This window comes from Meleagris gallopavo, chromosome 6 (genome assembly GCF_905368555.1).
Source record: "Meleagris gallopavo chromosome 6, MGAL_WU_HG_1.1, whole genome shotgun sequence".
Lineage (NCBI taxonomy): Eukaryota > Metazoa > Chordata > Aves > Galliformes > Phasianidae > Meleagris > Meleagris gallopavo.
This window is the reverse complement of record NC_139409.1, coordinates 8,206,739-8,232,349: the sequence shown is the minus strand read 5'-3', so window position 1 is coordinate 8,232,349 and position 25,611 is coordinate 8,206,739. Positions and strand designations below refer to the sequence as shown.

At 38.7% G+C, this 25,611-nt stretch overlaps 1 protein-coding gene across 1 annotated transcript in view; it reads left to right on the top strand.

Annotated features, from left to right (window-relative positions):
* The first annotated feature begins 5,556 nt into the window (after positions 1-5,556).
* LOC146544067 (uncharacterized) overlaps positions 5,557-25,611 on the top strand; it is a 59,085-nt gene continuing 39,030 nt past the window's right edge. The window contains 4 exon segments of the mRNA XM_085226938.1: positions 5,557-5,586; positions 6,162-6,614; positions 6,617-6,658; positions 9,848-9,853. Of these exon segments, the coding sequence (XP_085083064.1) occupies positions 5,557-5,586; positions 6,162-6,614; positions 6,617-6,658; positions 9,848-9,853 (531 nt within the window).

Below are 25,611 nucleotides of genomic sequence, written 5' to 3'. Positions count from 1 at the left end.
ATCGTCACATTCAGCCACCTCTGCTCTCCTTCATTAAAGGCAAAGAAAATGACAGTCAAATATGTTCCAAGAATAGCAGGAATTGAAAATTCTGGCTCACCACTTCTCTCCTTGAGCACATCATTGTTCCAGGTGACATGGGAAATGTACGCAGAAAGCAAGCTGTTTTACAACATCAGTTGAATGTCTCTAGGTTTATATTGACAGAGAGTCTGACAAATATGGATGAGGAGAAACTCCTAATGGCGAATTGAGTGTGAAGAATAGAATATATCCAATATTTTGAAACCCAGTGTGTTCAATGTGTATGCCACACAGTTGAGAAGACAGAAGAGAGACAACAATGAGTTTGATGGAAGGTCCTTGCTTAAGTTCATATCTTATCACAAATAAATGGAATGATAGTCCATTCTCACTGAATGACCAGTGACAATAATATCGATCTCTGACTAATGTAAGAATGACAGTGAGAGAAGAGAGAAGGCACAGCTTGTTAAATGGAGTGAGGATAATGTAGGGGCATCTGTGCAGCAGGTTTTCTTGTCTGTTGGCTCCCTCCCCACCTGAAAAAGTTGGGTTACTCTGCATCAGTTGAATACAATGCTTTGGATGTCAATCATTTGCAAATATCTCCACTTTCACAAGCTGACAATTTAACAGGCAATTCTGCTCACTTACTATTTACTGGAACAAGGCAGGCTATAAATACGGGATTTGGTACAGCTCAGGGCCAAAGTATGGGTCCATTTTGGCTCTTTGTATATAAATACAGGTGAGTCACTGGATGTGCCCGTACACACCTTGAAAGAAAAATACCTGAAGTGATCATTGACTGCCAGGAACCTCTGCCAGATTGTTTGCAATGTCCTTTGCTCCTCCTTGGCTCATCTTCTTTCATGAATGCTGAGCCAAATTAGAATCTGCCCTGTGGTTAATTTTATTGGCTGGCTCATTGCTACAAGGTACAGTTTTTTAATGAAAGATTGTTTACACCCATGTATGTATATATGCATACACACACAAATTTCCAACAGATTTTAACCTCGATTGTCACAAGTTTTATGGCTTATCTTTCAAAAGGCATGTGTGAATTATTTATGCTCGTGACAGCATGCACAGAAGTTTCTGTGCTGTGAAGGCTTTTCTTCAGTGTTTACTTACTTGCTGCATGGAAGGCTTCCTGGTATTATTTTAATATGCCTAGAGAAAGGAAGAGTCAAATAAAAGAGAGTGAAATTTCTGCCTGTGCATAAAGAGGATCAAATGGACCAATTCAGTAGACTCCTTGTGGATCACCATTGTCACAGGTGAGAGAAGAATTTGATTTGCAACCCAAAAGAAGCCTAGTTTTCATGTTTTCTTTTTGCTGATATTGAGAGTACAAAGTACTTTTTCATTGTAGTGGGATGAAATAAATATATTTTCAAAGATACTCTTGCAATAATAAAATGAGTGTGCTATACAGCCAGTGTTTAACTGGGAAATGCTTCACTTTTTTAAAAAAAAATTCTGTTCTGTGCAAGAGCTTTGCCAAAGGGTGTACATGTTTCTGTTGCAGCCAAAATTACTGTTATAGCCAAGGGATGTACACGTTTCTGTGTAAGCACATTGCCAAAGGGTGTGCAAGCTATAGTTCAAAGTTACAGTTGAAGGGGCATTCCTAGCTTTAACGTATGTGATCTGCTTATCCAGTCAATTAAACGCGGTTCATTTTCAGATGGCTGAGGGGATTGCTCATGTGATACAGAGCCTATTACTATGGGAGCCCTTAAAAACAAGTTCCCTTTCAACTTTTTGCTGTTATGCAAGATATTACTGGTACTCATGGTATTCCCCATTCTTTGTACAATACATGCTTCTACAAAGTGTACCTTACCTCCAATTAAAGATGGTGAAAGTGCTGTGTGTTTTTCTATGAGGGTGCCAAATATCCTGTGAATCTCACCCAGGGTGTGCCAGGCTTCTCAGCAGGCTACTGTATGTCAGCTTCATCCTACTCTGAGGGATTTTGAGTGAATGGCAGTGGCTGAGGAAACAGATTTTTTTGGCGTAGTGAAATTTTCGGCATAAAATATCTTCTCAGCACACAGTGGGCACAAATCTGGTGCAAACAAAATGCAAGAAAATATATGGAATAGCACAAGAAAATGATATGGGAGAACAAAACTAGTTGGAAGTGTTCTTTTCAGAGCAATCTCAGCAAATCAATTAAAAAAAAAAAGTTTCTGACAAAGTAAAAAAAAAAAAAAAAAGAGTCCAAAATCCATTCCAAATTGAAGGTTTTCTTATTTTCCAGTGAAACAATGAAGCCCCCATTTCTGGAGGCTAGTTTCTGGAAATAGCATGAAAAGTCTGTTGGCTCTGCTCTGCCAGGTAAATCTGCTCCCTCTTCCTATAATTTCTTAGAGTAATATATTATTGTTGTATCAGAGCTCCTCACCAGTGTCAATGGGTTCAGCTGTTGTGGGTGATCCTAAACAGATGTCTCTGCGTGTTAGAAGTCTGGGCATGGTTCATCAGTTCTATTTTGCTGTAGGAGGAGGAGTTGCACCAAAACTTCCACAACACTTGTTACTAGATCCCATTAGGCCATAAAGAGATGCCAGAGTGGCCTCTTCATCAAGAGACCTTTGCCTTTTGACATCTACAGCACTAACGTTTGCCTCTGGACATCTACAGCAAGACATCAGTCACTGCTGTGCATTCAATATAACTGAACCAAAGAAAAATGTTTAATCTTTCTGAAACAGGTCAGAAAATTTGCCCTCTTGAGATCCTTGCTTTCCTCTGTGGAAGTCAGGGAATCTGCCATGATTGAATCAGACCAGATTTTGTCCAACTTTTACATATTTAAACTTAGATGAGATAAATCTGTTTGTTGCACAACTGAATCACAGCAGAAAAAAAGATACTTCAAAGAGAAACAAACAAGATGAGTAGGAGCAAGGAACGCTTCTGTTTGACATTCATATGATAAGAAATTAATTTAGAGGGAAAATGAGTATAAAGAATAACATGATAAGGCTGTTCACTAGCAGACTGGAACAGATTAAATGAATGCAGCCTACCCACTTCATCCCAGTCAGGAGCAAAAGAACATAAAAGAAGGTGAAAGATACAAATCTGAATATGGAAAGGTAAATATGGAAATATTCCTCCACAGTGCGAGATCATCCAATAGTCATGACATAGCAAGAGCCCAAGAGTTTCAAAGAAGTAAGAAAAAATGTCAGGTATATTAAGATAGTATCAGTAGTTGTTTTAGTTAGTTAACAAAACGCAATGATTCTCTCTCAATAGGGGTAAAAGGATACACTGTTCTTCTGTGATATATACAGATTAACACAAATTCAACTGCTGACCTTGTCATTAGTCATTATATGAGAAAGGGAAAAAAGAAATGTACATTTGCCCCAAGCCTAAGTTTGATTTTTGGATATGTAACCATATTTACCTTATGCTTGTAAACAAGCCAAAACTTGAATGTATAAAATTGATATTTTTCTTTGCAAATTTGTTTAGAATTTTCTCCATGTAACATCTCTTTTATTTGTTGAAATGAAATCACTTCTAACTTTCTCTTTTATGTCTTCTCCTTTTACAAGATGTTTCTTCTGGCAATATCAGTCAACTTTCTTTACCTCATTCTTTGTTCCCACATTGCCAATATTTCTGTGCTGCTGACTTTTGCACATATCCTCAGGAGTTTTTCTGATGATACTGTGAACGGGAGACCCTGGATGTTTACCAACTCCTTACTTATTTATCATACCTGGCTCTATTCCTAGGACACAGTGAAAACAGTGTCTGTTCTTGTTGATTGCTAAGCAAATCTTGTAACGAAACGGTTCTCCAGTATATTTAGGAACACTACTTCTCCCTTTGGGACCCCGTCACTCCCATCTACCTGGAAATTAGTGGGTACAAACCTCGCTACCTGCATATTTACATGTATTTTCTACAGTATGCAGAGAGTGGTCTAGTTTGCTTTCTTCCGCTTGTCCTTAGTATTCCCTGGAGTATATCTCAAAATCTTTGGTTTGTATTTCCAAAAGATAAGAAAAATTAATTGTAATATTTTCTCCTATTTTTAACGCAAAGTTTAAATTTAAACATACAGCTTTGACAAAACCAACAGGGTGTGCGAAGCTCCAGAAAACTTCTAGGAGGGTTTGTAAGTTATGGGTTCCTTGTCCCACATATGATTGGGTTGCCATTTAAATACTCTAAGTCCAAATATTAAAGCTTGCATTATGCAACATGCACAATGTAGGCTGCTGCCTTTTATTGATCATAGTAAATCCCTAGCAACAAGAATCTGCTTTTTCACATCTGCCCAGAAACTTGTGCTTTTCCTTCTTTTATTTCTTTTTGTCTGTGTCAATTTTAATGCAGTGATATTTCACCAGAACTCCTACTGTGTAACCACTATTTTAAAACCAAACAGTGCCTGGCAAAGGACAGTCAACACTTCAGTTCTGAAGGGCTATTTAAGCAACTGAAAACCTTTGCTGTCAACCTGCTACGTAGTGTTTTATATACGCCTCCTTCACACCGCAGGACTCTGGGTTTTGTCAGCCTTAATGTGAAACTGTCCAAACACTAGAAGTCTTTCGATGGAAAACACTTCTGGCAAAGGAGAGGAAAGCAAAGAAAAGAGGCAGGAAAGAGGAATAATCTTAAAAAAAAAAAAAAAAAAAAAAAAAAAAAAAAAAAAAAAAAAAAAAAAAGATTAAATCAATCTCTGAGTTGGTAAGAGTGTTTCTGAACTCTATATTTTTTTAGGTCTGGAAGTGTCCTTGCTCTCTGAAGAAATTCAGCTTCTTTCATATGCTTGAGAACATGGTGTGATTGAAGAGATGACTACAGTATCCATTCCAAACTCTGACTTTCTGGTGTGTATTCCCAAGGGTATCCTGCCATAGCCCCTATTTGTCCAACCCCCAGCAAGTCCTTCTGAGCACTCCTGAATATATTCCTGATGAGGAGAAATGTTTCACTACTATGCTGTACCCTCTCACACCACAACTGAGACATATTCCATGACATGCAGCAAGGTCAGGGCCAAGGCAAGCACAGAATCTGCCAAAAATTCTTCGTGTGACTTCATGGAATCCCATTCCCCCACACCACAAACACAACCTCTATTTCTTAATTTCTTATCACCTGACAGATTTCCAAGACATTTCATCTCACTCGGTCTAAGCAGAAGAGAATATGACCCATACAAATCCCCATAACACAGATATACATCCCACTAATTCCTGACATGGCTGGATTTAATGGCAAATATGGAGAGCATCTGTATGTGGCATAGAGGGTAAAGTCAGCTCAATTGTGAAACAGGTGATCCTGCTTACCTCATTAGATGCTCTTGAAGAGCATCTGCATCCTGTGGCTGTCTTCTGCCTTCAAGAGGACACTTCCCAGGCAGTCATTTCCAAGTTGCTTTACAAGGAGAATAGGCAAACTCAAATACTGTACTGTAAATAGTACAGTGGGTAAGGTAGGGGTTGATATGTGAAGGATGGAGAAGGACAAGAACACAGCCAATCCATGGTGAATCATGTACTGAATATGCTGGAAGTGAGCGAGTATCAGGGCTTCAACAAATATTAAATACTCATTTAATGGTTTACATTGATTACTCCACGCACAGTATGCTTGTTTTACAGTTAGAGCATCTGCTGCTGGCCAGAGGGCATCATTGTTTGAATCTGTTGTGATAGGACAAGGGGAAGTGATTTCAAAATAAAATAGGGGTGATTTAGAGACTAGATATAAATAAAAAGTTTTTCACAATAAGGGTAGTGAGGCACTGGTACAGGTTACCCAGAGAGGTGGTAGATACCCCATCCCTGGAGACATTCAAGGTCAGACTGGACAGGGCTCTGAGCATCTGATGGAGATGTCAGTGTTCCTGTTCATTGCAGGGGGTTTGCACTTGATGATAATCCTTGATGATCCTTATAACAAAGCTGAGGAAGTGTGGGATAGACGAGTGGACAGTGAGGTGGGTTGAGAACTGGCTGACTGGCAGAGCGCAGAGGGTTGGTGGTGGTGGTGCAGAGTCTGGCTGGAGACCTGTGACCAGTGGTGTCCCCCAGGGGTCTGTGCTGGGTCCGGTCTTGTTCAACATCTTCATCAATGACCTTGATGAGGGGATAGTGGCCACCCTCAGCAAGTTTGCTGATGATACAAAGTTGGAAGGATTGGCTGACACGCCTGAAGGCTGTGCTGCCATTCAGCGAGACCTGGACAGGCTGGAGAGCTGGGCAGTAAGAAACTGGATGAGGTTCAACAAAAGCAAGTGTAGGGTCTTACACCTAGGGAGGAATAATTGCATGCACCAATACAGGCTGGGGGATGAGCTGCTGGAGAGGAGCTCTGCGGAGAGGGACCTGGGTGTCCTGGTGGACAACAGGTTGGCCATGAGGCAGCAGTGTGCCCTCGTGGCCAAAAAGGCCAATGGCATTCTGGGGTGCATTAAGAAGAGCGTGTCCAGCAGATCGAAGGAGGTGATCCTCCCCCTCTACTCTGCCCTGGTAAGGCCTCATCTGGAGTACTGTGTCCAGTTCTGGGCTCCCCAGTACAAAAAAGACAGAGATCTCTTGGACAGAGTCCAGCGGAGGGCCACAAAGATGGTGAAGGGCCTGGAGCATCTCCTCTATGAAGAAAGGCTAAGTGAACTGGGTCTGTTTAGCCTTGAGAAAAGAAGACTGAGAGGGGACCTGATCCAGGTTTATAAATATCTGAGGTGTGGTGGCCATAGTGAGGCCAGTCTCTTTTCAGTGGTACGTGGAGACAGGATGAGGGGAAACGGACATAAGCTGCAGCATAGGAAGTTTCGCACGAATGTGCGTAAGAACTTCTTCACGGTGAGGTGACAGAGCACTGGAACAGGCTGCCCAGGGAGGTTGTGGAGTCCCCTTCTCTGGAGATATTCAAGTCTCGCCTGGACGCCTACCTGTGCGACCTGGTGTAGGGAACCTGCTTTGGCAGGGGGGTTGGTCTCGATGATCTCTAGAGGTCCCTTCCAACCCCTACAGTTCTGTGATTCTGTGATTCTGTGATCTTTAAGGGACCATTCCAACTCAAATGATTCTATAATATTGTGGTCCTTGTCTGCATGTATCTTTAATTTGAACAAAAACTGTAATTCATACAACCTTTATGTTTCAAATGGTCACCTTATACAACAAATCTTACCCTGTCAGAGAGCTCAGAAGTTGGGGAACATTTCAGAACTGTTGAAAACTCTCATGTCCTGCAGATACTCAAAGCCAAATCACCCAACACGATCTAACTTGTGTAAATCAGTGTCCCAGCACTCAACAACTCTGTGCCTTTCCAGGCGTATACTTATCCAGCCCTCACCTACCAGTGTCCAAGCAAGGGCTGTGGAACAGCAAGCTCTGGCCTCTCTTTATCTTTTGCGGAAGTTAACCACAATAGAAGTTAGTTATTTATACAATACTTAGGGCTGATCGGGAGGGAAAAATCAATCACACAGCTGTTTTGGATTGTTTTTCTCTCTCTCACTCTGGTGCACAAATTAAGCCATTGGTTAATCAAACAGTCTATTGACAAGAACCCTGATTTATGTTGAGTTAAGTTACAGCATGCAAATATTTGCATAGTGCTTGATGTAGATTTAAACACAGACTCCAAAAGTTTTTTGTTTTGTTTTGTTTTGTTTTTTAAACCATGAACATTTTCTGAGGATTTTTCAAGTGCAAAACTCAAGCTTTTCATCTTTACTGGTATTTGAATGGACAGACTGTGGCAAGAGTCAAACTATTTGTGCTAAAACCTTAATCTGATAAATAACTCAGAGGATGATTTTTAAAAGCACAAAGGGCGGTAATGTGCCTTGCTCTCACTAATAGTTCAAAAGAGTTGGGCACCTTGCTCCAGTTTACATTTTCAAAAATCTCCCTTCTTTGTCTTGAAATCTGTGTTGACAGCAAGCTCTATTCAGGAAATTCTTCAGAAAGAACAGGCAGATTCAGACCTTCCTGCGAACATGCAATGTGCAACTGAGATTGATGTTCTGTAAGCAAGAAAAAACTAAACTTCTCAAGGGAAAAAGAAAAAGGTAAAATTGTCAATAGCCTGCCTATGACTCGGAATCTGAAATCTCTTTTAAGGAGTAACTGCAGTGTTATATATATATAATGTTATCCAGGAACCAAAGAGATCTGCTAGGACTGTTTCTCTTGTCAAAAAAGAACCCAGTGGATGCTACATTCCAAAACAGACCTCTGGAGAGGTAAATCCTTTAGCTCTACATCTCGCTCCCACACAGCATTCTGCTCACTGTATGGAAATACATTTGTGTTTTTTTAAATGCAATATAATTACTTGTATTCAAATCTGCTGTTTGAACCATAGCATCAGACACATAGAATTGTGGAATCATATATACCCCAAAGGTCATCTAATCCAGCTGTCAGCCCATCCTCACCATGTCCACTAACCATGTCCCTCAGTACCACATCTCCACAGCACTTGAACACCTCCAGGGATGATAGCTCAGCCGTATTTGAGCCTTTATTAGTTTTGTTTTCCAGCTTGGTTAAGAAGATGAGTCTCAATTCAATTTTGCTAGGCCAGTAGTAAGGCCTAAGCAATCCAGTCTTCTCTGCTGTAGATTTTCTATCCGTCAAATGGAAAGGATAGCATTATTTTTTTCTTCAGAGGTAAGCCGCATCATTTACAACATGGCATAGTCTGTGTCTGGATTTTACTTATATGTGAGAGCATGATGCAACTCCTTTCTTACCTCCCCACCTCTGTTAAAACCCACAACCCTTCAGGGCTGTGTTTGGCTGATGTCTGTGCTGGGTAATTCTCAGCAGAACATCTTTCTGGACTGGTGATCCCGTGAAAGCAAAGTTGTCGTGACATAAGAGCAATGCCTGCAAGGTGCCCGCAAACAAAGCCATTCTCACTGAGTTTCTCTGCATGAACTGGTAGAGCTTGCCCATTCCTGCCCAGTTCTTTTGGCTCAGACACCTTAATACTGACTATATCCCTTGCTATATGCTGAGTAATCTGTTGTGAAAAATGCTTCCAATGAGGCCCGATTATGCATGCTCTCCTACCAGGCAACATAAAAATCCTGCCTAAACAGTGTGTTGATTAAAGTCCCACAAGTTTTTAAATGATTACTTATGCTTACCTACCATTATCTCACTGCTGAAGCACCTTGCCAGCAGCCTTCTTTGTGGTGAGTAATTAAATAATGCAAACTGATGGGACTCAGCGTTGATTTTTAAAGGAAAACAGGCCTCATGAGATGACAGGATCAGCACAACCTGTGTGAGCTGTTGAAAAGTTTGGTCAGAAATGCCTTCATGGCAGACTACACAGTAGGATGTCAGAGACTAAGAACCTCCCTGACCTCCCTGAATGAGCTACATGGGCAGTGCTACCATGAGCATGGAAACAAAGTGGGGAAGTGCTTGGTGGTTGAAAAAGATGGATAAATCACAGAAATATATAAAGCTCTGGTTCTTCATGGCTGAATGTATACTGAATTAGGGATCATTGTAGCTCATAGATTATGTATTTTGCCACCATCCCTAGATCACAGTGGGGAAGAACTGCAACTTGCTTGCACTTCCAGCGTATTCTGTGGCTAAGGCTGAGATATGGGCAGATTGAGGTACAGCTACACTGTAAGATTTTTTAGGTAATTTAGAAAACAGCAGTTTGGCAATAGAATCCGCACAGGCTTATCAGTCCTACATTTACCACTGTGGACATGCAGTTAGCTAGCTATAGTTGAAAGTCATTCTTCTTGGCACAGTGTTCCAGTCCCTTCTATCTAAAATGAACCAAGGGAGAAGTCCAGGCCTTAAGCCTGTCAGCTTTACAGAACAATCATGTGATGAAATGGAGAATATGTGTCAAGGGAAGAAGGTGACAGAGACTTACAATACAGTTTTAATTTTAACTGGTAATAGGATCCAGGAATCTCAGTTTGTCTGGTTTTCAGTGGCAGTGAAAACCCATGAGTGGCTCTTTTCAGACACATTTCTATTACATCCATGACTTGAGAATAATCCCTAAGTATTAATGAAAATATGCATAAGCATAAGAGTAAAAAGTATCTCTTTCACTTTCTCTGTTTCTCAGAATTGAGGGTGTTCTCCATGTACTGAAAGATGAGTTTTTTAATGGCTTCCTTATTTTTTGTTTGCTTTTACATTTAATCGGGCATTTTCCTATGAAAAAGCTTTGACTTAAAGTTGCTGCACTGCAGTATAAAATGTTGAGTTGTGAGCCTCAAATCCCAAGACCAGCTGAGATTCTTCCCAGCTAGGTTTCATCTAAACTAAGTCTAGTAAACAACACCTTTGTATTTTGGAGACAGAACTGAAATGTTGGGAAAATGTTTTGAATTGGGTATTTAATTGTTCTTCATGTTTAAAACTATAGTTTGTCCTCATACCACCATGTTTTTCATGAGTAATCTTGTCCCCAGTGGTCAATGCAGGATTCTAAAAGCTCATTCTGGTAGCTAAAATTGAACTGAGTGAATCTAGCTGACCTTAGTCCAAGGAAACAGATCAGAATCCTCTCTTCCTAACCAGCACCTTGCATGTGTTGATGACTACTCTGCAGACTGCAGAGTGCCTGGATTCTGCCTGGATTCCTGCTGTGAACTTCTCAGGCTTTTGTGAAAGTCACTCAGTTTTGGAATTTAAACAGCTTGTTATTTTATAAACTCTGGAGACTCAGCACAGCATTCAAAACATGCCTAATGTGCAGGGACTCTGTTTTGTCCAGCCCAAAGAAGCAGAACTGTCAGCACTGCCAATTTTTGCATTGATGTCACTTAAACACATTAGCCTTTGTTGATTTGAAAATAAGGAATCAACAGGTCCAGAGATCTGTATTAAAGAGAGCTCCAGTATAGGAATATAATAGGTGCCAGTGAAGCTGGAGAAAAGACTGCTGAATGGCCTTGTAAAAGGAGGCATTCACATCAGTTTGACAATCAGTCCATCAAAATATATATTTATATAGCTGGAACTAGAGCTCAAAACTACTACTTTCCAAACAGTCTTAACTGCAGAATGTAGATATTTGGGGGCCATCATGTAGCCAGATACACGAGAATGGTTAGGCCAGCTGACAAGCAATCCTATCTCATTACGAGAATTACTTATTCTCAAACTAATTTTTGTCAACTGCAGAGATACAGCTCTGGTAGGAGGGACTTACTGAAAACCTCTCTTTCTCCTATATATTTAGAATATAAACTCTTAGAGTTGTCTAGAAAACTTAATTCAGTGAGATCACGAATCCAGTTTTGTCCCTTATTTTTTTCTTGATGACAACTATGATGATAGAAGACAACAGTGATATTGCTGATGCCTGTGTGGCTCTGTTGGACTCCTTGGCGACAAGGGGTGGTTTCCATGGAATGTGACGTTCATGGTGAATTTCAGCATTTCTGAGCTCTCTTGAATCTACAATTGCACTGGAGCCCTCTTCTGTTTGCAGTAATGGGACTTTGATTTGCTCTCTGGCCACATGAATCACCTCTTCTATCTGCACACATAGTGCTTTATCGTGTGAAAAAGTGCTCCATCCAAGAAATGTGAATTAAAGGTAAAACAGGTCTAGAGAATTCCTTCTTTGTAATAAGTTATCCATTAAATACCACTTAAGCTTTTCTTGTTTTAAAGCATATGTCAACATAATCTCAAATACTTTTTATAAAGTACTAGTAGTAAGTCATTAAAAATGACAAAAATGTCTTTAATCTATTAAAAATATTTTAATCAACTGAGATATCTTTTTCAACATAATAAAATAAACACAACCCAGACTGGGCTATCTAATCTCTAGCTCACAATGGGATGACTTTACAGTAGAATGTCAGAATCACTGGCTAAATTCATTAGGTGCTTACAGCTCTCAGGAGCTTTCAGGTATGTTTTCATCACTACTGCGGAATATCCTACTTCTTTTCAAATATTTACCGATGTCAAATGTTTATATGTTTGTATTTCCTTGGGGGCAAATGTGTGTACTTTCTGAAAGGTGCCATGACTGAGATATGGTAAATAAGGTTTTCTTAGCCATTTATCAAATGCAAGATAATGGTTCTATATCCTTTCCGAGTAGTTGTTCAGATTTTCCTTTGTCTCAATTTGACCAAGATGACCAGGAATCCTGGAAAAGGCAGAGAGGAGAAGAAGACCTGGTGAAATCTAGGAGAATGTTGTAATTGTACTATTTGCTTGTCTGCTATGATGTTACTCTGTTCTGATTTCAGTACCTGAAGACAGTTCACTCATGGAAGAGTTAAAGACTTGTCTAATTTGGGATCTAAACACTACAGTCTGGGGCTGTGATGAAACCACTGTTCTGGTCAAATCCATGTCCAGTATTGCAGATGCCTGTCATGATGAATCAACCTATGCAGCTTATTTTTGCTGATTGCTGTGGCCCATCATGAATTGGGACAAAATTAATCCTACAGAAGATGTAAGACCATGTCGCAGGGCGTGCACTCTCACTGTGTCACTGGGAGGTCATGGTGCTTCCCGTTCACTCTGTTGTCCAGTGGGACAGGAAGAAAGAAAGAAGGATATGGATGTTATTCTTAAAATGCAGGAGTAATTGCTCAGACATTATGTAGGTGGGAGAGGAGAGGAGAGGAGAGGAGAGGAGAGGAGAGGAGAGGAGAGGAGAGGAGAGGAGAGGAGAGGAGAGGAGAGGAGAGGAGAGGAGAGGAGAGGAGAGGAGAGGAGAGGAGAGGAGAGGAGAGGAGAGGAGAGGAGAGGAGAGGAGAGGAGAGGATGGACCAGATGTTTGTGAATGCAATATCTATTAATAAAAAATAATCAGGAATATCATAGATCAGGAAGAATGTTTTCCATTAAATACATATTTCATTGTATCAAATAATACAGCATATGGTAATTGGATTAAAAAAACTGACCTGAATTCATAAGTTTTCTCATAATCTGAGAAAATTCAGATAAGTTTTGATGTCTTGTTTGGCCCTGTTTGGTCTTTTTCCTGTATTGAAGACTCTCCATGTTTGCAAGTCATGCAGCTTTGACGACTGAAGAAAATCTTCCATTCAGAACACTACATATATATATTCATAACCAGTGACAAAGCTCTAAAAGAAATGCTACACAGTTCTGTGTTTTCACCTGCAGCCTATTCATTAATCAGTTACTATCTTGAACTTCATCAAAACTGCCAAATTTTCAGCATCTGTTAGTAATGGCTTTTTTAAAACAATCAGTTAGTCCCACAGACCCCTCTGCCAACCAATTACTTATACTATTTAGATGATATTTTGTCCTACATTAATGTTATTGTTCACTATTCGTCAAAGGGGAAATTCAGAAACATTTTATAGATCAGGGCTTTTCCTATTTATGTCGAAATTGTGCATTAAATATAATAATACATTAAAACTTTATTCTCCATAGAAAATTAGTTGCAATCTATCAGTTACTGGACAAAGATACTTACCTTCTCTACTTCCATGGTTGTAACCACTGGGTAAGTAACGTTAATGCATTGTTCAGATGGAAGGATGGAAAAACCACAAACAATACAGTAAAAAAGAAAGAAAGAAAGAAAAAAATTAGACTCGACTCCATTGCTTTTCTGTTTCTCTCCATGCCATACAGTAAAAACATAATCATATGCTGTAGTGCTACGGTTTTGCCGGCATTCTTTTAAGACAACATGAGTAACTCACTTGTAATTTATTGAAATATTTTAATTGTGATAGGATTACCCATGGATGGGGCATTGGAATGAGACTCGTGAGGTTTAGAATAAATCCCCAGATCAGAGCATCTTACCTGGTGACTTTGAGTGAATCACTATGCCTCAATTCAGAAGCATATCCAAACATGTGAATAATTCCATGTTCATGTAGCCAAATGTTTGGATGAATGACTATCTTTGAGCAAATGTTCATGTGCTGTTGACTTCACATACACAGAACAGTTATTAAAAAGCTGTGTTTTCTGAGATAAAATTCAGGGTATTTATTTCCTGTCCGTAAATCAGGAGTGATATACACCATTTAAATCCTTTTAAAGATGTTCACTCTTTTAGGCGCAGTTAGTGATAATCATATACACTCATATTTAAAATGTAATGTTTATTTATTATTATGAATTCAAAAAAATTGTGGAAGGAATAAAATAACCTTAAACATCATGAGAGCTATTATAAACCATCTGTCAGACTGTGGGCTCTTCATTCCAGATCTGCTTGGAAAAGAGCAAAAATAATAAACTGCTGATACTTTGACTTCCATCCTCTCACTTATTAAAAACCAAACAATCATACCAAAACCTCACCAAAACCCATGGACCACATAACCAGTGTTTAGACATGGGCATACTAAAACCTTTGTGGATGTCCAGCTCACTAAACATTTTTCTCGGCGAAAACAGTAGAACATAACTATAAAATGTGACTGTAGTTATATCCACTTAGCACAATTGCTAAACCACAGTGTAGTATATAGAAGAGTTAGGAAAAATACATTGAATGTTGGCCTGTCTGTTTTCAGAATTACTCTAATTCAAACTGATCTGTATTTTATATGATGAGACCATAATAAAAAGCAAGACTCCACATAAAAGTTTATGATAATAATGAGTGTGGTTCACAATGTGTGCTTGATCTCCATTCATATTCTGTATTTTAGTGTATGACAATTATAAAATACTTCTTTGCTGTGATTCTTGTTTCCTTTTCTTGCTCCTTATAAGTGAATAGAAAAGATCGTGACAAGGGATTTTATATCATTTAAATATACAGATAAAGATGGAAATCTCTCCGTGCTATTACCCCAAGTAAATATTTACTGAGCTTTAGTAATCACAGTGTCTAACCAAGGACAAATTTAATTTCCTTTCCAACTAGTTATGGAAACTGAATTTCATAGGTTTCTCATTTCTCCATCAATTTCAGCTGTTTTGTGTGGGTTTAATGGGGTTTCTAATAGGTAATAGGAAATTTTTGCTCATCATGCTGGCATAACCTAGCATATAATATGATATTTATATATATATATATTTTTTTTTTCAGTAGAAAGTTGATGTTTTACTGCTTACTAGCAGTAAAATAATTGGTAAAACTATAACTTGGTTCGGTGACCCAAAGGAGGAACCAGACCTGCACTGATAGGCAGAGGTGTAGTTGATTTCCTTGAGACCTGGATCACAAAAAACCACATGATCACTACCAAGGACTGAAAGTCAATGACAAGGCTGTCCAAGAGAAAAAATTTTGGCACAAGGCACTTTTTCACACCTGAATTGATTTATGGACATTGCAGAGAACAGTCCAGTAGAGAAACACAGCTCTGCATATCTGCCATGATGTACAGGATAGTCAAAAGGATAAAGAAAGATAGGATTTTGGCTTTTCCATCTTCTAGTACACCCAACCTTGCCCAAAACTGGCCTTAGGAAAGGCAGGCAGGACCAGATGGTGCTCTGCCTAGGGACAATGGGTAAATCTACCCGATCCTGGCTGGGGAGGGAACAAGTGCTATGTTCATAAAATTGTTTGAGTTGGAAGGGATCTTTAAAAGCCATCTAGTCCAACTCTCTCACAGTGAACAAAGACAACTACAGCTCTATTAGGACACTCCGAGAAAACTGATGGGCTGCTGAGACATCCTGTGGTGCCGTGGGCCCTGCTAATGGGGAATCCAGGGAAACTGAAGGATTGCTTCTGAACCTCCCTCTTTATGTTCGAAGATAATTTGGTGATACATCATTATGGATTTGAGTTATGTGAAGACTAAGGTCCGTAGTTCACAGTATTGGGAAATCTGCTCATCCCTGATCTAGACTAGCTGGACTTCTTTTCCCATGTTGTTGGGGACCCGGAAGATATTTAAATGTGATACCAGTCAAGAGATCTTCAGTGCAAGGAACAAAGTCCACGTGTTCACCTCCTGAGAAACATCAAGCACAGAGAAAAATTTTTGGTTGTTGCTTTTTTTTTAATACCAAATATGCAACAAGAATCCAATGTCAGTATTTGCTGATAGTTGCCTTGTGCCATAGCCTAATTCCTCTTTATTAAAAGAGTAAGTATACTGTGTTGTGTGTATTTTACACATGCACAAAAATGCACACACTTCTCGCTTGGTGCAGACAGTACACAGATCCATCTCCCATTTTATACTGAAACTTTTTATACAACTCTTGTGATATGATAAAATTGGCATGTAAGGGTGAATCACAGCTGAGAAGAACATATTTTTTCTAATTTATTTTCTTACATACTATGTGATGCATGCAACAATAGACACAAATCAGTATTTTATTTATGAGAAGTTTCCTTAGATTTTCCCTGCTATAGTAGAAAAGGGTAACCAATAGTTAAAATCTTTGTCTTTTTTTTTTTTTTAATCACTTTTTTTGTGTAGTAGTTGTTAGTTAGCTATGTCTGTTCTTGGAAAGTAGTATGCCTCTTCTACAAAATAGTATTCCAATAATGCTTGTATTTCCCACCTCTGGGCTGGAGAGACTATGAAAAGTATCTCCTTTTTTAACAAATCTTTCAAAACTACTCAGCCCCTTAATTTCATTATAAATTGGACTTGTACAAATCCTTACAAGTATGGTTGCCCTTTGACAGTTCTTCCTGCTTTAGTCTTAGAACTGCAATGGGAACAGGACTCTTGATCACAGCAGGAATGCGTTTATGATCATGCATTGCTCAAGTCTGTTTTTATTTCTCGTTTTATGTAAAATGCTGCAGTAATCCCTTTAGAATTCCCCTCAGCTTAAATCTCAGAGACTGTTCAAGGCTGCCTCTTAATGTCTCAAGAGCACTTCAGCTCACATAAGCCTCATATTCAACAGGTAAAGCCTACTTTGTTCTATAGAGATGGCTGAAGTAATGTAAAATTAAAGGTTTAATCTTCTGTGGTAACTCAGACTGTCCTCAGTCCAACACAAAGACACTAAAAGTCTGCTAACTTTTAAGTAAGAAGAAAATTCTTTGATTGACAGTGGTCTGCTGTATTGATCCCCAAAACTATGCCACAACAAATTTTATTACAATTGAGTGAGAAGGCTTACTGCACACTTTGAAAATGCAAAAGGATTCATTTCTCTATTAACAGGTCTTCTCCATTATAAACCCTAATTGACAGGGTTTAAAAGCAATTAAAGTTGAGACCAAACATTTTGGACAAATTAAGGAAGGATTTTTTACTTTTTTTTGTTGTTGTTGTTGAGCTTTTTTTAAAAAACTAAAATTAGACTGAAGCAGTCAAAGGAGCGACTGGGCACTTGAGTGTTCAAATGATTGGTAATTATATGAAATGGAATATATTCTACACAATTTAGTTCTCATTAGGAACTTCACACAGGAGCTTAACCAATCTTTATTTTTAATGTGTGTTCTCCAATTTAGTGGCCAGACACTTGCACAATGGGCTCCACCAATTAATGCAGTATTGTTGCCGAGGCTGACATTTAAGGTGAGTAAATACAAAGCCAAACATAAAGTATATATATTTCCTCAGCCAAATCTATTGGGTACCTCCAAAAAAACCCTACTCTTCACCCCAGTAAACCAACAGAAAATGTTTCAAGGCTCAGAGCGAACTCTAGAAGCAAAACTCGACATTTTGGTGTTGCTATTCTGGAAGGAATTTCAGTGAAGAAGATATTTCAGTGGTGTTTTTCTACTTTGAATTGGGACCAAAACTTGAAATATTATTTGTGTGTGTGTGTGTGTGTGTGCATACTTTAAGTTCTGGAAAATTACAGTTTGCCAGGAATCAAAATAAAACAGTTTGTTTGAGAGTAATTACTACTAAACTGTATTAGGACAGTAATTAGTACAAAGCTTCATATCCTCACCAGAGATATGAAGAACCAGATCGGTTTCTCTTTCAGGGTGAGCTGAATAACTTTTTGTTAACTGCACTAACTAGGCCTTACATTAGAGTACAGTGGAAGCCTAGGTCACTCATGTGAATAAAAACACACATATCCAATATTTAGGAATCCTAACATGTGAGTCTCGCTTGGAATGACTAAACTACTTTAGCTGTGTACTAGAATTTGTGTGTGAAGAAGACAGCCTTTGTGATCCACCTCCTTTAAAAATGCAGCACCGTATTGTTCTTGTCCTGACATTCCTGCTGTAATTTAAATTTAACTTTTGGGAAGCATGTTTCTTTGGAGAAAGCTCTGAGATTTGTAAAATAGAATATTACAAGGCGCTGAAGGCCACAGCTCTCTTTTTTTTTTTTTTTATTTTTTTATTTTTTTGCCTATTTTGGTAGCTCACTATTCACTCAGTATTTTCTCTTCAGAGCTTCTCTTCCTTTACTATCTCTTACTGTCACATCATGAATTGTGTAAAAAATGAGCATTTCAATATAAGGGAAAAGGAAAGAAATAACAAGATTCACATAATTTTCAGTAGTGTGGTTGGATGTCCATAATACTCCCCCTCAGAAGGCAATGTGGAGACAGTGTGATGGGCATTAGCCCCTCTTTTACTATACTCTTTTCCTAAAACCCCATCTTGTCATTGAGATAGATACCATAAGAACATCTTTCTCTCTTGCTTTTTATAGAGAATGTCCTAATTCTTGAGCACGAGGAGCAGAGAAAAAGGATTGCTTCAATTTCTCCTTGTTCCCCACAACTCCCTCTGTAGCTTGGAAGTAAAGCACAAATCTGGGAGTTCTGTCATCAAAAACTGCTTTGGGCATAGGTGATTCCAGACTACTGGCTTTGCACCACAGGGCAGTACAAACCCATTCACTCTGCAAATAGAAGTTATTATTATAACTTTTATAAGTTATAATTATAAATTAATTTCACTTTATGTTTTCCTTCAAAAGCCAAGAGTACTTAGTATGGTCAATTTTCAAATATCACAAATGAACAAAACTAATGGCAAAAAACTTTTTTGATAAACCACTTATCATCCCAAAAATAAAATCTCCAACACATCACTTATCTTTTCTCAGCACCATCCCAAATCAGACACTTAGCTGTCTCGGAGTTTCAGTTTTAAATGACTTGCTGAAAACGTACAGCCTCATAGGCAATTTCATTTTGTAAATGTAGACTCTGAGAGCAGTGCCAGGATAAATATAGGACTCTAATTACTTAAAGAAAAGGCAAATACGAGGTGGTGAAAGTTGCTCATCCGACAACTATCTGTCTAGGTTAGAGCTTTATAATGTTACTTATTATCATAGCAGCTGAGTGTCTGCTCTGAAAAGTCCTTAATAATATACAAAAGGAAAGGGAATACATCTGTAAAATGCCTTCTAGCTCGGCTATCACCTGACCACTGCATTATGGGCTTGTTAAGTCTAAAGTAATCAGTTTAACAAGATCTTTTTGAACAACACCAGTGATGCTACCTTGCTTAAGGCCATAGAGTGAGAAATACCAGATCTGAGGGTCCTATTAACTTGCTAATGCCTTAAAGTAGGATCTCAGGTAAGTTTTGTAACTTTTCAGAATCTCAGTTTCTGAAATTCATCTGGTATTTAGCATAATATATGCAAGAAAACACAGGGACCAGGAATCAAAACTAGTGTCTCTATCTGCTTGGCTTCCCAGCCTCTTCATTAGACTTCCCATATCTATCTTTTTAAAAATCTCTTCCCTTCTGCTATATACATTCTTGAATTTTTCTTCTCCTTACACTGATAAAGGGCTGATTAGTAAAGGCGGAGAGTGCACCATTAAGAGCAGCATGTGCCAGCGTGCCCTTTAGGTTCAGATGTATTTAACCCTCTCAGACTGAGGAAGACTTTTCTAAGAAGAACTCATTCTCTGCTTGGGAAGAAGTTGGACTTTCTACTGTTTTAGAAGCAGATCTTCAGAACTGCAATTTGAAATTTATATCCTTTGGGGAGTAAGCTTAGGTGCTTTACTAGGAAGATGCATTTACCTAGACGTACTGTTCAGCTACAAGAGAAAAAGAAGATCCCCTGCAGGAGAACTCAGGGGAGGAGTTGGGTCCTCTGGATACTTCTGGAGGTGGGTTGATGGGAATTGATGGTTGTACTGGATGATCTTAGTGGTCTTTCCAACCTGAATGATTCTGTGATTCTTTCTCTTTTATCTGGAAAAAAAGTCCCTAATTGAAGTACTAAGGTGACAGCATGAATGCTCACAGCCCAAATTCACTTACAGTTCAGTATGCCTGAAATTTTCTTTTCTGTGGCCTGAGAAACCTGCATGTCAGGCTGAAGAGCTAGTTTGGATTCTGCTGCTTTCGTAGGATGACTTTCTCACCTTATGACTATCAATGTGGGTTTTACCACTGACTCCAATAGCATGAATTTTTCTTTAATACCTTAGAGCTGAGAGCCTGTTACTTGCTACCAGCTATCACCAAGTGATTTTTGATCTAGCTGTGAAGATGAAATGTTCTTGACATATTAACTAAAATTTTTAAGCAATCCAGTGCAAAAAACATTATTCTTACTACTGGAATATTCTGTTTCTCCCATCTCCTTGGAAAATCTCACTATATTCTGTCATGTGTCAAAATATATCCGAGTATTGATATCAAACAGTTAAATGAGCAAAAAACATTTATGTATGGTATGAGGGCAGAGAAATGGCTGCATTCTGAACTGTATCCCTTTGTAGCAATACGGCAAAGTCTTCAACCCTCATATGGAAATGGAAATGTATGTAAATTACTTTGTCTAAATGGATTTTCATTAGGAATGGAATCTAAGCAGCCCAAAAATCACTAATATGTTCACTGGCAGGAGCCAAATGGCTGAGTCAACATCACTTTTAGTCTTCAGTGCCTCTTTCCTATAATGCTGAACTGCTGAAATAGTCTGATCAAACTTGGCATTGCAGAAAGTGCACCATGCCAGAAAAGTTAAGTCATGGACTGACTCATCCTTGGGGTATGACAAATGCTAAATGAGCTACTTATCCTCTGGGTAGCTGGGTACAGCTCGCTGAGAGATTGGGACACAGACAGTAGGAGATATTAATAGTGTGACTCTGTCATTCGGTTTAATTATTTTTATTTATTCTCCATAGGTTTCTCATCTTCATCCTTGATGCTGATTATTTTAGCTATAGTGTAAAGGAGAGAAGCCCAGAATTCAGTTTTAAAAAAAAGAGTCATCAAAATTCTTAAAGTATTCTTAAGCAAGACTCTTAAACCTTTCATCTGTACACGCTACAGCATCATATACATACAATATATACAAATATACATAAAAGAAGTATACCATGATCTATAGACAGATTTATGAATCAAAAAGAAAAGGTGTACCTCATTGTGAATCCAGGATCATATCTGTTCTCGGAGCATACAAAGCAGAACTGTCCCTATCAGAGATTCAGGTTGGTACCTCAACTCCTCTGAAGGCAGATTCCTTACATAGGAATACTGAGCACCAAAATACAGTTGCTGACTGAATGCCAACAATTTCAGTGCTCATTGTTGGTTTTCTGAGCACACTCTTGGACGTATGCATCCTGCTTGTGTGTTGCAGCAGAAAAGAATTCTGATGTGCACCTTCATAAGGTGCAACAAAGGGACAAGAATCATGGTGACAAAACTTTCATGATGCAAGAATCTTCTCAATCAGTGTTAGGCTATGTGTCTGTGAAAGGCTTTACAGCTTTATGGGCTTGTGTTCTGCCTTTGCTCTGATCTGAAGAATTGTTTTGGATGCAGTCAGCAACATATGTGAACTGGAAAGCTGTCATACTCCCAGTTAGATTTCAAGGCAGTTTAACTTGTTTATCAGGGATAATGTTATCAAGTTATTTGTGGGCAGAGCTGTCATAACTAACACAACGAGGCCTTCCTCATTCATGTTTCTCTTGAATCATAGAATCATTAAGGCTGGAAGAGACCATTAAGATCATCTGGTACAACCATGAGCCCATCACCACCATCCTCATAAACCATGTCCCTAATGAACTCCATGGCAATAAGATTCCAACACTTCTGAATTTTAACAGGATGAAGGAGATCACAATTCACCATTACAGTATTACTGGGATGACAGTGCATTTACTGTAAAACCACAAGATTTGAGAGCCAGCATAGCATTTTTCCTGTTACTGAGTGCCACCATTCTGCCTGAACCTACCTCAGTGATGCTCAATTAGTGATTTCTTACTCAAAATGTGTTGGGAAGACTTTTGATATTTGTAATAGAAAAGAGAAAATACGTTTAACACAAAGGGATACTCTGAAGTACCTAATGAGTTATGAAAAGGAGGTCCCAGCCCGCAGCTTGAAGATGCCACGTTGGCTTCAAGGCAAGCAGGTGGTTAGACAGCACATGCCAGTTTCTGGATGGGCTTGTCCACACTGTTTATGCTCTGAAATTAGATAAACTTGGAAGAAAATAACTGCAGTTGGGAAGCAGTACCTGTAAAGATTTGTCAGCTGGATAAAGTTTTAGCCAGGTGGTGTCAAGCAGCAAATTCCTATCTATTCTTACTGGCTTTCTCTCAGCTCAGACCAAAGGGTCGGGTACTCCTGCTTTCTAAAGTCACATGGAGCAGTTCAAGCTGTCTCTAGATTTGATCAGTGTAACAGAACCAAACAGCTTCCCTACTGTGAAGTCTGCTGAGACCTTTGTGCTTCCCAGAGTCTTGGACTCTGAATCCTGACCTGCCTATGTCGCACCACAACCTGCACCCACTGTTGAGATTGGGGTTTGGCTCTGCTTCCCTGTGGACTTCAATAAGGTAAGTCAAAGTATACTTTAACTTAGGTAATTAGAAGTAACTTATGCAAATTCCCAGTTTGGTACAGCAAAAGTACAATGTCTAAAGGGTTGGGTCACCCCATTGCAAGAGCACCCAGAGTAATAACCCAAAGGCTGACATGTGCTGCAGACTGTACACTGAGGTTTTAATAGCACCTCATGGTCAGCATCAACAATCTTTCTTTGCCCTAACCTTTGCCAAATTAATAATTGTTTTAGTATTAAAATATTGATAATCTGGAAAAATTATACGTGGTGAATGAAGTATTGTTTTAGTTCCAGAAGGCATGCGAGCCTTTCGTGAAGGCAAGTATAATGACAAAGTAATGACAGTTTAAAACCACAAAATGCTATGAAACACCACTTACTTTCATGCTACGTAGAGTACAAGTCAGAACCACAAAGTCAGAAATAGCTGTTGGACTGGTGTCCCAAAGCAATGAAATGTGCCTGGTGTAGACATTCACTTTCCAGGTCTGTTTGTTGCACAGATACCACATCTTGCTTCAGCTAGCAATGAGACACACTTTATCCCATAAATTGACCAGTCAAGGCTATTCATTTGACCTTAATTACCCAAGTGTTCAACCAATGCTATGCAGACAGACAACATCAGTTGACACATTGGTCCTGCTAATAGTGATACTTAGCACTCCCTACCATTTTTCATCTTCAAAGCACTTTCCAAATTTTACTTAATTAATATCTTTGAAGATGCCAAACTGTTTGCTGATATTTTACTGATAGTTTCTGGCCTTTTTAGAGCAGAAGAAAATATGCTATTTCCTAATTAGGTTTTAGTAAAGACACTACTGACTTCCCCTTCTCCTCATCTGGTTTTTAGTCTCCCTCTGTTTCCAGGAATCTGACCTTTTCCCAGTCAGCAACTGGTGGAATTATTGCTTTACTTGGCTTTCAAATTGCAGATAATAACCTGTTGACAAAATAAAGCCTTTTTTTTCAGTCAAATTTAAATGTTACATCCTTAACTTTCAGAACTTCAACCCCTTAACTAGGTAATAAAGTAAGAGCCAATTAATTAAAAAAAAAAAATTAAGCTCAATGCTACAGATTTTTTAAATCTTTTTTGAAAGTTTTCTATGTAAGCTTTCCTGACTTTGTAGTTTTCAGTCTTGCAAACATTTATCAGATTCTTAGATTATAGCCAGTTCTTCCAGTGGAAGCTTTGGGAAGTTTTTGAAATATGGACATGATTCTGGACTTTCATGTTTTGATGGAGTGTCTAAAGATATATACATTATATTATACGTGGGCTGCTCTGAAAGTAATGCCTCCTATTTTATTATCTTGGCCCATTATATTAGAACTGGATGTTGGTGGTATGGCAGCAGAGGCTGAACCTTCCCATCAGTACTGTTCATGGAGACCAAACAGTGGATGTGAACACAGTGAGGCAGAGGGTGATGCATTTCAGCAGTGGCGACAGTGACAGTGGGTCACCCCTGCTGGTGCAGATTTTTACAAGTGGGACACGCAGGATCCTATCTATCACTGGTGAAAATGCACAGCTAATGGCAGTGAATATGTCGAAAAAATAGTGTTTTGAAGCTGAGAATTTGCTCTATCAAAAAATGCTATTGTGCTCTTTGTATCTGTTGTAGCTTCCACGGAAATAAATAGGAGATATATTACTTCTGAAGTGATCTATATATGTCATCAGCACTGCTGCAACTTTCACCATCAGAGGTGGATGGAGATTTTGACAAAGGACACTCTCTGAAGTCACTAAGTCGTGAAGTTTGCAACTCTTATGTAGAAGAGTTTATGTGAAAAAAAAGTACAAGTATATATATTTGCAGCAGATGGATTTATAACATGAAATGGGAAACAGCAGAATTTAAGTAGATGGAAGAAAAATGCATTTCTCAGATAGTTCACAAAGTAGATTGAGCAGGTTATTTGGAGGCTGCTGCTCCTGGTGTAATGGAAAACTGTGCTTTACACCACAATACAGCACTCTTATCTGTTGAATTTTAAATCACTTAGACAGTAAGTAACATCTAATTTTCTTCTAGTTGCTTTTTGTTGTTCATTTTTTTCTATCCTCTCAACTATTTCTGTTCTGCTGTAAAAATAAAATTTCAAATCCATATCTCAGACAGAGAGTACTGTCCATCAGTTGTCACAGAACTTAAGTGTAGACACATTTATGACGCACAAACGTGTCTCACTGTATTCTGATAGGATGAATGGGAACAGCCTTAAGTTGTGTCAGGGGAGGTTCAGGTTGAGTATTAGGAAAAAATTCTTCTCCAAGAGAGTGGTAATGCATTGGACATGGCTTAGTGGGCAGTATTATTGGTAGGTGGATGGCTGGACGAGATTATCTTAGAGGTCTTTTCCAACCTTAAGAAATGATGGTGCTTTTTTTTTTTAATGAAAGGTTGAGATATACGATACTTACTGATATCCTTAGTAACTATAGGAAGAAACCTTTCACTAACACTCTGAGATGCAAAAAAAATTATTTCATTCAGACAGCGCTTACTTCTAGCAGAAATTCCATCTGGCCTAGCTTTATTAGGATGCTAAAAAGAGTTACAGTGAGAGAAACACCTAGATCGCAAATACTTCTTAAAGATGTGATCAACAATCAGCACTCCCTGCAGAGACTCACTGTTTACTCCTCTGGGAGTTTAGGGTGAACTTTTCTAAATGAATTAAATATTGATATAATTGCAATAAATAAATAAGCAAATTGGACAATTTGGATGTAAAAGAAAAGAGTGAAGAGAGATCTCAGAGAGAGAGTTAATTTTAAATTTTAATTTTAATTTTTTAATTTTAATTTTAATTTTACTTCTGAAGCCATTCACTCAACA